Genomic DNA, 14810 nt, shown 5'->3' with positions numbered 1-14810 from the left:
TAAAATCTGTGTTTTGCTCTCATCACAGCACCACATACTGTTGAGCATGTAGCAGCATGTAATGGACACTGTTTGAAAAGTTGGACATTTTAGACCAAAAATAATGACAAATTAAATGAAACTGAGAAACATATGTTCACTTAAATTGTACATCATATTGTAAATATGTAGTCAAGTGTCTAACTATTTGTTTTCCTTTTAAAGCCTCATTTCCACCAATAAGCTCAGGTGTAAATAGCAGGTTGACACTGGAGGTTATCATTGTTATTAGCAGCTTTAGCAGCTAACTGCTTCAGACAAAATGTAGTCCTCAACAGCTCAGTGCACAACAACAGCTTTCTTGAGACCAGAAAAATAGTCAACACTGCCTTCTATCACAGAAGGAAGCTACTCTGAAACTCCGAAACTACTCTGCAGTGTCAACATGTTGCAAATAATGAAAACAGATTCCTGGGTGGATAATGATGACATTTCCATATCTATTTAACATTTAAGTAGTAATTTACAGGTATTCACGCATCACATTGTTCCGATGGTTTATTACTGTGTGTGTATGTAGCTTGTGAAAGTGCATTATTGTGAGGGGCTATGCAGATATTTTGTGCTGTGAGCTTTGGGTGCTCTAATTGTATGAACTTTCGTACGATCCCTTGCACCATGCACACACATGCCTTCTTGCTAAATAGATACTAGGTATAGTAGATAAAACAGGATACTTCTATGTATGTGTCCACTTGGGAAACATTAGAGCCTTGAGGCAAAACTGCTTCTTGTCCTCCTAAATACACAGAGTTTATGTCAAAAAGGTAATCAGCATATATATAAACTCGTTGACTGAGCACAAACTCCTACGCATTTCAATTTCGACTGATAAATTCAGCATACTGCCCATTCCCACAACACTAATTTTCTCACAACATGTGTTCACATGTGGGTTTTCCCTGAAAGATGTTAGGATTTCATTAATTTGGTTATGAATAGCACTAACCTCCAGTGACTGCAAATGAAAATTAGCCTATATGGCTAAATCTAGCAAATTTACATGATGGACCTAAGTGCACGTGTTAATATTTAAACCTTTTCCTTCTTAAATAGAATAAACATAATGGAAATCAACTGTTATGCCAGATGCTTTGCATTAAAAATGTAATATCGCCTTTCCTGTCTTGGCTGGTTTAATATGTAGAGCTACATCGATTTAATTAAATACTTCTTTTCCTGACTTCACATTGTATGAGTTATTGTTGTGAGTACAGGTTATATCTCTCCAGCACTAGTGGTTATGTATTTTCTCTCTGCCGTTTTTTTGAATACCAACATTTGCAATCATGTAACAGCGACTTTTTCAAAAACTCATCCACCCCATGATTCAGTAGGTTGTAGAGCCACTTTCAGTAATAACTTGGAGAAACTGTTTTCTGATTTTCTGTATCAGTCTCTCAGATCATTGTGGAGGAATTGTAGCCCCCTCTTATTTACAGTGTTGCTTCAGTTCATTAAGGTTTGCAGGCGTTGATTTTAACGCACAGCTATCTTAAGGTCCGACCACAGCACTTCATGCTGAAGCCTGGGTCAATGAAACACCATGATTTTTTTCTTTATCAGACATTCTGCTGTAGTGTTGCTGGGATCATCGTCCTGTGGCATCAACTAATCTGAGTCAAATTTTAGATATCGGCCTCACATTTGACTCTGCAATACTTTGTTGTTCAAAGGAGTTCACGGTTTACTTAGTGGCTAAACATCTCCACTTTGGTCTTGTCTGTCCATTGTTGTCAGATACAACTTTGCAAACTTAACCCATGCTGACATGTGGGTGGGGGTTTTTGGGATTATTGTGTTTTCTTTCTTCCAGGCAACCCTTCCTAAACAAGTCATTCTTATTCAGTGTCTTTTCTAATTGTACCATCATAAACTTTAACATTTACTGAGATTTTTTTGCAGATTTTCTGAGCATCGCACAACACGAGATTAAAGTGAATTTGGCTGGCATTGTGTTAACATACACATGAATGCTCCAGGCTAGCAAAATGACAAAACATATACTTTTACAGAGGTGCTCAGACTGTAAGGGTGTACTTTTTTTTTTTTTACATTACTCTGTATGAGTACTCAAAGTATTTTTTTCCAGCATTAGAGAATAAAACCAAAGTGCATGGAGGATATTTAAACTATCCATTATATTTTATATAATCAGAAACGATCAACTCTCCTGCAGTACATCTGTAGAGAAAACATGAATCTTGACAAATATAGCTGTACAATGTGGAGCACAGATGTCCAATCTGAGAACACACTTTACAAGAAATACCACAAAATGTAAGGAACTATGTTATCTTCATTCTGCTACATCTGGAGCCTGGTTCTAGCTCACAAAGCTGGAAAATTGTTGGAGAGATAGAGAAGGAGGGGGAAAGGGTTGTTGTGTACATGCAGTGAAGTGCATGTGTGTATATGTGTGTACTCTCTCATTGCATGAGTGCTATAGGAAATATATTAATAAAACAACTCAATGTGTGGCAGCGATTGCGCCTGGCTACTATAAAAGAGGACTCTTTCTCTCTCATTCACTGAGTTGCACAAAAAGGTGTGACATCATCGGGGACACACAAGAGTTTCTACTAACAAGAGACTAAAATAGACCATGACGCCTCTCTGTCTCTCCCCCTCCCTCTGGTAAAATATCTTCTTGTTGTTTATCTTTCTCCCTTTCTTTCCTCATTTGTCTCATTCATTTTCCATTTCAACCATTTCAACATTTCACGATACCCAATTTCTCCTCTTTACAACAATCAGTACCACCTTTCTGTTTTTAACCCTTTTTCTTTTGGTTTATAAAAGACAGGGTTAGAGTTGGATCGATATCCCATTATAACATTACTGCAGAGATATAAACATGCAAGCTAATATTGTACTTACTGTAAACATGAGCTGGCATCCTCCCAGTATGTAATCCAGAAAAGTGTAGTCCCTTGTAATCTAGAGACACGGGAAAAAAGCAAGAAATCAGGAAAATAAGTGTGCAAGTGAGAACTGATCTGCTGAAGATCAGATCTATAGATGAAATTATATTTTCTATCATTCACCATTAAGTTTGCTGCAAACATAAACACAGACATTATTCTTTTTAAATTTTTTAAACAAACCTGACATATGTTTTTCGTGACATAATGTGCAACCAGAAGAGCACCACTTATCTTGTTTGAGCACTCCAATTACAATGAATATTTAGCATGGATTTTACCGTCATTAGTCTAATCCCTGCTGCCAGCCAACAAATATAATTACTATATTAGCCATTTTCTTCATGCGCTGTGCCCTATGTGTGTCTCTGTACAAAGGCTTGTTCATGATTGTGTGTAAGAAAAAAAAAGATGGAAAGAAGGAAAGGAATCAATTATGAAAGCTTGTCATTGCACGCACACAGCTTTAATGTTATTCCAACAGGCATCTAAAGACTCCATGGTTCAGCTTAATGTGTCCTCTGTGGGGCTCTGAGCCATCGTACTAATTAGCTATTCAAGTGGAGTTATGAACGCCCAGTTAGAAGTGCGTCAGTTGATCAAAACTGAAATTCACTGAGTCGAGTGTTAAGATGGATCATTAAGACGTGATGAGAGGCCGGATAATTTATTTGATTTGCTACTGTAGGTGAGTTATTTTTGTTGCTCCTGCTTAGACTGCTAATGGATCAAACTTCTTGAGCTAATATTTAACCCTTGTGTGGTGTTCGTATTTTTGTTACTCAGCCAGTGTTCATGGGTCTGGTGGACCCGCTAGAGTTTTGGCTTTCCAAATTAACACTATCAAACAATTTTATGTTAAATTACTCAACAGATGTTTACTTCATCCCAATTACAAGACATATGAACAGCAAACATGGTTAATTTTTTCCCTTTACCTTTGTTAGATCACATTTATGAATTTATGTGCTTCTCGTTTTTCTTTTATATAAAATGTTATAAATAAATCAGTTATAATCAAGTGGAGTGAGTGGAAAGACACAACACATTTACACGTGAAAAAATAATTAATTGTTTAATTTTTCTTTTGAAAAAAACTGAACACGGGTCTCACAGACCCGAACACCATACAAGGGTTAAAACAAAAGTTTGATATACCAGTGGTATTATCAAACTTTACTCAATTGTGCTGCTGAATTCATTGTGAAATATCTGTGTTGCTCTGTGTGGACGGGTTTAGTTCATTACTGCAGGAATTACTGCAGAACTTTCCGGTGAAGCCTCATGGTTCACTTATAAATCCTGGCGCAAAGATATGCAAGGTGGTTCGCACAAAATATCAGAAAGTTAAAGTATACAAGCGGCTGGTAAAGATGTAGCAGCTAAATGGAGAGCATTTCCTTCCGAAGCTGGAGCAACTAAAACACAAATAAGTGGAACTGTAGAAAAACATCACTGCTCTGTTTCTTCTGCCCCCTTCCTAAAAACTTTTCAGGGGACTTTAACTGTTTGTTAACACAAATTTCAATCATCAACACGGTAGCGATCTAGTGCATGTGGCCATGCAGAAGTTCAAAGTGAGCATCGATGTGCAGCTGACAAAGATTCAGCAGCTGTGTGAAGCCATCATGTCACCATGGACCAGCATCTCTGAGCAATGTTCCCAGCAGCTTGTATGCTATGAAGAATTAAGGCAGTTATAAAGGCAACAAGGGGCTCCGAACCACGACTAGCAAAATTTACTTAATAACAGTAACAATCACAGTGTTTTATTTTATTAAAGTTTTTTTTATCTACTATAAACTTAGCACCTGTATAAGAGCTATAAGCTTTCAGTTAAAACCAACATTAAACCATATGGAAACATCAGAACATGACAACTAATAATGATGAATGCTTAAGCATGTAAAACCAAAACATTGCTTTCATTCTTTTAAAATATCACTCAATTTCCTGACTGAGTACAGATTCCCCAGTTTACAACAAAGCTGTATATGCCAGGTAATCTAAAAATATTGATCTGATTTTAGATTTGGAAACACGTTTGATATGTGAAGCCACAAGTTGAATGTGTCGGTGACAGCAGTAAGAAAAAGAATACATCTACTGCAATTCTACTAAATTTATATGCAACCGAAGATTAAGATTGCTAAGAAACCTCCATCCGTCCTCACCTTGCAGGACTTGACAATGATAACTCCAGAATTTTTATAATTCTTCTTCTTTTTCTGTTTCTTGGGATTAATGCAGTCAAACTCCACCTGCAGATACAGGAACGGGTAAGAGGAAATGAAAGGAATTAAAATGAATGTGTCACTATCAGTAACAGAGGAGTGGGTTTAGCAGGGACAATACAAGGAGAGGAAAAGCTGAGATGACAGCAGAGTTGAAAAGAGTTGGTGTGAAATGGGAAAATGATCAGAGAGGCAGACGATCGAAAGACTGCGACTTGGATTCACAGCTTCCCCATAATGATGAGAGCAGGTTCACCTTGACTGTCAAACTATAGTGATATAGTACCATTAATACAGTGAAAATGAAAACAATACAGTGTTAAAAAACAGAAAGATTTAATTTTATGTGATGCTGTTGAAAGAAAAGTGAAGGACAGGATGGCTGCTAATACTGTAAGTCACACAGACACACTCTTAGGTGGCAATGTCTGATCAAAACAGACATTTTAGTCAGTCAGCGATTCATATGACAGGTAACTCTAAATGCCTTGTCATGTTACTAAGGCTCGGCTAAGGGATATTTTACATCTCAAAAGCACTTCTCTTTTTATCCATTCCATTCTCGCTCTCGCTCTGCTTACACCCCCCCACCTCTCCATCCTGCCTCTTATCTTTATTTCCTTGCTATTTCCCCCACCCAACATCATTACCACACATGATGAGACTCAGTGGGAGAACAAGTCATGAGGCCGCTTTGGCACATGCATGCATGCAGTTTCACTAGCAACACACACGCGCGCGCACACACAGACCTGCTAATGAATGACCTACGTTCTTATCAGTGCATCATACATCTTTGACAGATCAGGAACTCACATGCGAAAAGAATAAATCTCAATAAAATTAGAAACAATACCAATGTATAAATGAATGCTTCTCAACTATAAATCAAGCCACAACAGGCAGAAATACAGACATGTGGTAAGAAATGAATTATAGCACTTCACATTACAAGTTAACACTTGGGCTCATAAGTTGATATCAGTTGATAAATATCATGAAATTACCAAAGTAAAACCCAATCACAAGTTTGTTACCGTGTCGCATAAGACAAAGTCTAACCTAAGATATACCCATGTGTACTCTTACTACCAAGCAATTGCACAGTTATAAGTCTAGTAATTACATTGTATTTACTTAAATAATGTCTCTTTATTATTATCTAATTACCCTACTACTAAACTCTGTACACACTGGAAACGATTCACTAGTTGCACACTGCTGTACGATGCCTGGTTGCTTGTAGACATTCCAAGTTCTGGTTGCTTAGATGACCCTCTAATGTGTTCACATCCAGGTCATATGTCATATATACAGGTCCTGTCTAGAAATTGCGTCAAGTTTATCTTGGGCCCTGCCCACTTTTGATCACCAGCTTTTATTTCGCCCGTATTGGCTCAAAGTCGCTGAATGTGATTCACTTTCTTTAGTTTCTTGTTGCAATGTTGGCCCAATTGCTTCCAGTGTGTACACAGCTTGACACTGCATTACAAAAGGATTCAAATGCTTAAACTCATTAGCTTTAATTTTATGTATGCTGCACGTACTGCCTTCCTGGCTTGCACACCTATTTGTTAGCATTTCTGCGGCCCACCCTGCATCCCCCTACTCTCGCCTCTTTCATATGTGTAACAGCGATATCCTAAACCTGGGAGGCACCGCTTATCCTGAATAAGCTCTTTCTCGAGCCGCAACCTCTGACCTAGATCATTTTCTTCTCATGAGCCTGTCACCTTTATTATCAATAAACAGTGTTAAATCATGTTTGAGTTGTGTTATCTGCTAGCGAATAGCATGCTAACATGCCACCTGCTAAAATGGAGCCACAAGCACAATCATGTCAGTGTTTTACCTCCACTGAGTTCTGGGCTTCACTCATCTTTGCAACTGTGGTCTGAAACTCTCCAATGAAGTCATGTCCTCCATCATTATCGTAGTCATAACACAGCACCTGTAATTGTGCAGAATGCATCACATCATGCTAGTCTTTTCTTTCACATGGGCAGCTTATAAATAAAAGTGGAAACTCAAGCGGTTATGTGGTTTCTGGTATCTGTGTCCTACTTTCACTTCTGTACTGACTCTTCACTTCCTTTTTAATTTTTTTCAAGTTTGACATTCTAGCCAAAGGACACGATAAAATTATTTTTTATTTTTTTCACAGTGGATCTCACCTGTTAGATTCAGTGAAGATTACATTAGATACTAAACATGTCTTCTAATAGAGAAAGTAAAAATTCTTACTACTAACCTTGATGCTTCTGTCCACGTCTCCATTGCACAAAGAAATGAGAGGCACGGTAAAAGGTTTCCACACTGGATCTAAAGTGTTCTTTATGACCTGAAGTCACAGACACAAAAATAGGCAGCGGAGCAGATGTATGATGCAATTACCTGAACTTATGTCTGTAATTAAAGTTGTACCACTTTGTGTGAGGCCAAGTTTAGCTGAAAATGACAGTGAACGATAATAACAGTCAGATGAAGGTAAGTTTAACCTCTGCTAATGACTCACCTCTGTCCTGTGCACAAGCATCCATTTACCATCTTCTCCCTGTTTGTGAAACTCCAGGTAAGGGTCTGACTTCCCAAAGAAGTCCTGCACAAACAAACACACGGTGAATTTGCCCTCATGTCTTTTTTTGTCTGTTTACATCTCTTATCTCTTTCACAAAACTGCAACCACTAACCACTGTATGACAACTGCAAAACTACAGGTGATTTCTAAAAAAAAAAGTTTCTTCGAACACTTAAAAGATCAGATTGATTAATTAATTCACTGGAGTTTTAACTACAGCATACAGCAGGTACACAGCTTGAGCTTGAATCCTACTCACAGTTATGATGTTTCTGAGTTGCAGTATATCAAAGCTGCTTAAACGGCGATATTTAATATGTAACAATTTTATAATATCAACAATTTTAAAAATTGTCCTTCAATCGGAAATAACACCACATGATAGTGTTTAAAAGGTACATATGTGTACTGTAGTACACAGTGCATTGTACCATAGGCCAAAACACCTTGTAATGTTACATAAAGGTAGCACCTATTATGGCAGCTGAGTCATTGTGCGCACTTACTTTTTAATATTTCAGGGTTTAGAAACATGTTGCTGTTACAAACCCACCGGATACTTCAAACCCCTTTCCATACCTGTTTTAACATCCCAGAATCACTAGCATCATACACAATACACACAATACACTTTCAGTTCAATCATGCCCGCAGTACATATGGCCCAAATGTGCGTTTCCTGTAAATGTTGTTTGTCCTGGTTCCTGGTTTCACCCAGTGATTTTAGTCTGATATAAACAGGCTTTGGGAATGTAATTTTTCCTTAATGTGGTTTCAAACAAAGTGTTGTTAGGGACAATTTTATTGAATAAATTTCTTTGAAAAATTATTTTTGTCATAGTCTTTGTTATCAGCGACCTTATGCAGTAAGGTTTAATTGACACTGGGAGATTATACAGTGGTTTTTTTGTTTTTTATTTTACTATAATCTTATGATATTTATACTAAACTAAAACTAAACTGAAATCAAAAGAATTTAAATGTCGAAATTATGACTGAAGCCATTTTATGCTTTAGTCAAAAGGCTACGACTAGAACTAAATCAAAATTATCTGCCAATACTAAATGCTGCAGGAATGACTGTTGGAGGTTGCAGTTGTTTCAGCAAACATCCCAAAATACATATTTAATGTGTCAAAACAACAGTTTTAATTCCAGCTACCCCAGCACCTGATAGCCTGTTGTTTGGCAGACAAAGGTGAAGACTATGAAAGCATTTAAATCTCGTCTGTGTGGGCTGTATTTGTGTGACCTAAAGTGGTATGCATGCTCAAATATATCTGAGTGTGTGTGTATGTGTGTGTTTGGATTTGTACCCTGAGTGTGTGTGTGTGTGTACGTGTGTGAGCATGCGGGGGTCTAACTGCCTACCTTCTTATCCAGTTTACGCCCACTCAGGGTCAAAGTGATGATTCTGTTGTCAGACAACTCCTGCGCTGTTATCTAAAATAAGAGCACCGCACAACATTAGCGGCAGCAGAAGCACTCACAAATATTAACATTTACATCAACAACAGCAACAGGAACCGTTGGCAAACACGGTAACGGCAGCAGCCTCGATGACATCAAGATCAGCGACTGTAGCCATACCGTTCACGTAAACATCACAGACAACAGCAAGTTTAGGTGACACAGCACAGTGTGCATTTTTTACATTTGTCTTGTAACTCATTAAGTGCATTGAGACATTGACACCTTTCAATCAGGTGCATGGCCAGGTCACCAGGTTAGTGACTTCCATATATTCCTTATACAGCACTATTAGATTGCTGACTACCCTTTAAACAGATCCTCAGAGGGTCTGAGGGCTGTTTATGATGGCGGTCATGCTCTGAGTCTCTTACTTCTAATTAGATCTGGGGGCAACATGGCGACCTGTCACACCCCAGTTTAAGGAAAATACTAACGCTAATAAGCTTGGGGTGTCTTTACTTAATTTATTTAAACCAACATAACTGACGATCCAACGGGAACTTACCCTTAAATAATCTGGTCTCTTCTCGGGACCATTCCTATTTTATTTTTGTAAATAAAGTTTTTAAAAAACAAATAAGTTCATAATATTCATAATATTCAGTTCATAGTTCATAATATTTTCTTTTAAGAGACAGTAGACATTCTTACTGTAATGGATCCTTTGCCAGCTTGCTTCCCATTGGCTAAGATCAGGGGTCTGTGAAGTTTCTTATTGGACACAATCTATTGGATCAGGACAACAATTATTTATTTTTGAAATTGAGCAAAAATCCACTTTAAAATACAGTCTGCATCTAATTGTAAGAATAAATTCCATCTAGTTCAGTTTATCCTATCCCTTCTTCTCTAGACTATACCTGTAGTTATAAAGAATATACTTCAAACCAAAGAAGAAGAAATCATTCAGTACCACTCCCAGTGTGCAAACAAATGCTCCCAGGAAGTCGTGCTCGTCGAGCTGTGTGGCACACTTGTCTTCATCGAACATGGCAAAGCGAAGTTTCTGGATTTCTTCAAAGTGGTAGTCCACCTGGAACTTCACCCCAAACACTGGATTCAAGTTGTTCACAGCTGTTTCAGTGCGTCCCAGCTAAAGGTCAAGAAACAAGGAGAGAAAAATGCTGTAAAAATTAAATAATTCCACTATTGTCCCTTTTAACGATTCACAAGCGTGTCATAGTCCTGGTCCTGAACTATCGAGCTCTGTCCAGCGCTTGTTTTTAATTGATCATGACCTAGGTTATTCCTTCCTCAACAGAATGCTCTTGTGTCCTGTTGTCAGGTCTTCATCTCTCTGCTAAGTTGGTTTCTATTTTATTTTGGCAGTCCTCTGTGTTTTATCCTTAGTTTTACTTCCTTTGTTTTGTTATACCTCATTAGCCTCACCTCTTGTACCCAGTTGTTCCCTGTTATCCTGATTAGTCTTAGTGTGTCAGTTTGTAGAAAGAGCTTTGGTTGTCCTTTGTTGTGATATCTGTTATGATTTCCTGTGTGTCCTCTACCAGTTCGAGTCTTGAGTTTGGACCTTTTTTCCTTGTTCCTGTGTTTTGGATTGCTTTCTACCACCATTAACAAAGAGCTTTTTTTAATCCTGCCTGTAGAGTCTGGTTTTGTGTAGACACTACATTACCAAAATAGCTGCTCACCTGCATCTAACAGTCTCAAAGTCACCACAAAATCTAAGCTCCGTCCCTTCCAGCAAAACACAAGTGGCTAGTTTTTCCCTTGGTTTTCTGTCCATGTTCCTTAAACAAGACTTGAATGCCAAAATAATAGGTTAAAGTAACTGTGACTCTTCTGTTGTGGAAAACTGCAAGACTGGGTAGAATCTGCAATCTTGCAACATGTGGCAATTTATACGGAAGGTTTGTAAATTCTTAATGAAAGCTTAAAAGACTAAAAATAAATGACTAGAAACATAATAATGAATTGAATTATTAGTATGAATACATGTAAATACTATCATACATAATCATCAATTTAACTTTTGAGTATTTAGTTGCAAAAGTTTAAATTATTAAAATTAAAATTAAAATTGGATTTTATTTTGGAATTTTACAAAGCTGCAAAAAACAAACAAGTTTTTATATAGTATAAAAATATTACTGTTTGTGTTTACAAAAAGCAAAGCATGTACATGCATACAGTATGCAATTTAATAAAGTGATACTGATATGTATCTGGCAACTGTAACGCACCAAACGACTGTAAAATAGTTTGAGTCGCTACATATGCGTGTCTGTGTTTCTCCAATCTTTTTTACTCTAGAAATTCCAAGAGAATGATGTGTAGTCTTAACATTAGTTTTGACACACACTTCTCTAAAAACATTTAATACTGAATGCATTAAACAAGAATCAGCCTCGGGCAACTCTTCAGCATCCCTGATTGTGACACCAGCATGTCGTAAAGTCTGTGGCGCCCACTCGAAGCCAGGATTCCCCCCGATAACAAGATGCAGCTAAAAAAACAAAACAAACTTGGCCAGTGATGATCAAATCTGTGGGAGTGTGTTAGACAGAGACCCAACAATGTGCCTCCTACCTGCCATCCCCAGAATTACTATAGATTCCTATAAATATTAAACCTTTGTCTGACGTTGGGTTGATAAAGAACAGCAGATTTATCTGAACTTTTAAAGTAGCCTGCTGCGGTGGTTTGTAGTAAATGTATCCTTAAACCAAAACAAAGTCCTAAAAAGCTGCAGCCGTCTGACAGCACTTTATCCAATTTAAGGGCCCTTTCCCCTAAAGCCATTGTTTTTGATGTTTCTCAATGCGCTGTGTTCTCATGGCCCCAGAGAGCAGTCCAGACAGCAGACAGATAAGAGGGTGTGGGTGCCTGAAAAGAGTGCTGTGAGAGTCATGTTCTTTGCTCTGACTCTTCTAAACCAGGTAGTTGACTGGCTCATCCCACTACTCTCCAGCCTGACTCACCCACGACACGTACAATCATTAAACGAGGTCACATATACTCAGCCTGTCACCACTGAATATAAAAGGCCTTAAAAAAGTTCAGCTCATTCCTATAACGGAGACGGGAGGGATGAAATGCAAACCACTGGATGTCTAGAATTTCAATCTGGAGAATTTAAATTAAACTAACTGAACTTTGATACACACCAAAAAAGTGAAATTCTTTTTGAAAGGAAAACTCTTATTGATGATCTCCAAACCTATGGGACCTTTGGTGTCAAACACAAAGCCCAGGGGCCAAAATCAGCCTCCAATAACTCCAATCTGTCTCACTGAACGGATTTTGAAAATGTGAAGGAGGGCGTAAATTTTACACTTGTACAGTAGACGTATTTTCATAGGCTAATCTGTTCAATAATTGTATGCTGTTGTAATGCTGCTCCTTTGACATAAAGAGTCAGATACCATCACATATTTGATTTGGCAGTTTTAAACCAGATACCCCTCCTGATACAACCCAAAAGGGGATTTGTGTCTCTAGCTGGAACTCAAACAGTGACCTTTAGTTTGCCAAGCAAATATGTCAACCATCAAACTATGGAGCCATCACTATTGCCCTATAGTGTCTAAGACCAGCCAAACATCGAACAGTTTTTTTCTTGAGCCCATTTCCCAACATCTAACACTTTTATTCATAGTAACATTTACTGAAGGCACATCTAGACAGTTTATTAACCTCAAACGAATCTCCAATTCTGCAGAATCCTGGTATATTTTCTATTCACCAGTCTTTACTCAAAAACCCCTGCAGCAAACAGCAGTACCGCCATCTATTACTTAGCTGTTCTTATGCAAGTGGTTGCATACGATCTTCCAATGTTCATATATATTGTATATACTCCTTTCACTATTCTTGTTTGCTATTTATTCCTGATGTCTTTACTATTTACATTTTATTTATATTTATATTTTATTTTAATTCTGTCCAGTACATGTACAATAACAATAAAGGGCTATTCTATTCTATTCTATTCTATTCTATTCTATAAAATGTACCTTTCTCGTGCCTCTGTGAATGCTTTTATCTAAGATACATTTCTCTCTGACTGTAGGTAATGATATTAGTACAGAACTGAGATACTCCAGCAGGAAAAAGGTTTTAACTTCACCCTGCTACCGGTGCTTGCAGCACTTATCCATCTGTCTGACTCATGGGAAGGGAGCAGTGGAGAATGGCTGCACTTCGTAGCTTAAAAACTCAAATTATTGGGACATCACAGCACGCCAGCAGGCTAAAATCTCATAGCAGTGCCTCTGTGGATTTGATCCTGGTTCACTGAGCTTTAGAAATGAATCAGATCCCTCTGGCGCTTCATGCCTCCTTTCGTTTCTTATCTGTTTATGTTTACTACTAGATAAAAAAGAAAAACAACAATACAGGTCACTGAGATTACTTCAGATAGAGGCACTGCCCGCTGCAGGAAAAATTAAGCTGTAGAACTGCAGCTGGAGGAAACAGGTACAGGAAGAAAAGTACAGGTACTGATAGGGTTATGATAGATAAATAAATAGACTTTTAACAAAACAAATGCAATGGATGTGCATCCCGCAGCTTAATTTATAGTGAGTTAAAGGAATTTAGAAGCAATCTGTTATAAGTGTTCGTGCCTTAGATTTGAGCGGACACTTTTATTTTTTTCATTCAGCAGACAGGGAGAACCTCCCCCAACAACCCGCACCCCATAACATAACAAGGACACTTCAGCCCAACAGCTCAATACCAAGATGTTGAATCAATGAAACAAACCAAAGCGGCTCTAAAGACATCGGTGATGATGTTGCTAATAAATAATCACTAGGACCAGCCTACAGCACCAAAACAATCTCTGCTAAACACTGACAACTGGCAGGTGCAAAAATGTACCAGTGAAAGTGTGCTTTGGCTTTACAGTTTAAATTTAATGTGTTATAACCATAAAAAATGCAACACAGTGGCTGTCAGCAAAAGTTACTTATTTAGTCATCAGCTACAACAATTTTAATATAATTTGTGTCTTCTTTGTGTCCCGAATCATGTCCAAAGTTCACTTTCCTTTAAGCTTCAGTCTATTTACCACCATTTACTGAGGCTTCTAAATATCCCGTGTTTATTGTGCACTCACTAACTTTGTTGTATGTTATGGGTTACTGAGCTGAAAGTCTGAGTTTTCAGTGTCTCTTTGAACATGGATTGATCACCATGGTAACTTGTGCTTACTGCATAACCCGATCTGGAGCAGATTATGTTCAGCTTCAGTTTAAAATAGTCTGGCGCACAACATTTTCAGTCATTCAGTCTATTTACAGATGATACGAAGGAGCCTTTACCGCCACTGAAATAATATTCTAGCAATGAGTGTTTTCATGTTATGCAAAAGAGAAAAAAAAAGAAAAAAAAATCTAATTTTCTGCTCTTACTTTTGATATGTGTAATTACATATCAAATATTCTGGGGAGTCCTTAATCATTTACGAGTGGAAAATTCAAAACAATACTCTGGTGTGGAAAGTTTTAAACCTAATATTAATCATACACTTGTATGAACTGACTGTCCGTGTGCTGAATTTCTATTCTTTTGATCGAACAGCTAAATTTAATAACGTAG

General features: G+C 37.7%; 1 protein-coding gene across 1 annotated transcript in view; it reads right to left on the bottom strand.

Moving 5' to 3' along the window:
- cpne2 (copine II) overlaps positions 1-14810 on the bottom strand; it is a 53445-nt gene that overhangs the window by 28376 nt on the left and 10259 nt on the right. Inside the window, exons 3-10 of the mRNA XM_026172976.1 lie at positions 10162-10341; positions 9900-9974; positions 9147-9218; positions 7713-7796; positions 7449-7538; positions 7050-7148; positions 5138-5224; positions 2920-2979 (exon numbers count right to left, since the gene is read on the bottom strand). Of these exons, the coding sequence (XP_026028761.1) occupies positions 2920-2979; positions 5138-5224; positions 7050-7148; positions 7449-7538; positions 7713-7796; positions 9147-9218; positions 9900-9974; positions 10162-10341 (747 nt within the window). The remainder of the gene's footprint in view (positions 1-2919; positions 2980-5137; positions 5225-7049; positions 7149-7448; positions 7539-7712; positions 7797-9146; positions 9219-9899; positions 9975-10161; positions 10342-14810) is intronic.

The sequence above is a fragment of the Astatotilapia calliptera genome, chromosome 7 (assembly GCF_900246225.1).
Source record: "Astatotilapia calliptera chromosome 7, fAstCal1.2, whole genome shotgun sequence".
NCBI lineage: Eukaryota > Metazoa > Chordata > Actinopteri > Cichliformes > Cichlidae > Astatotilapia > Astatotilapia calliptera.
The sequence above is the reverse complement of the archived record's forward strand: the minus strand, read 5'-3'. Positions and strand labels throughout refer to the sequence as shown.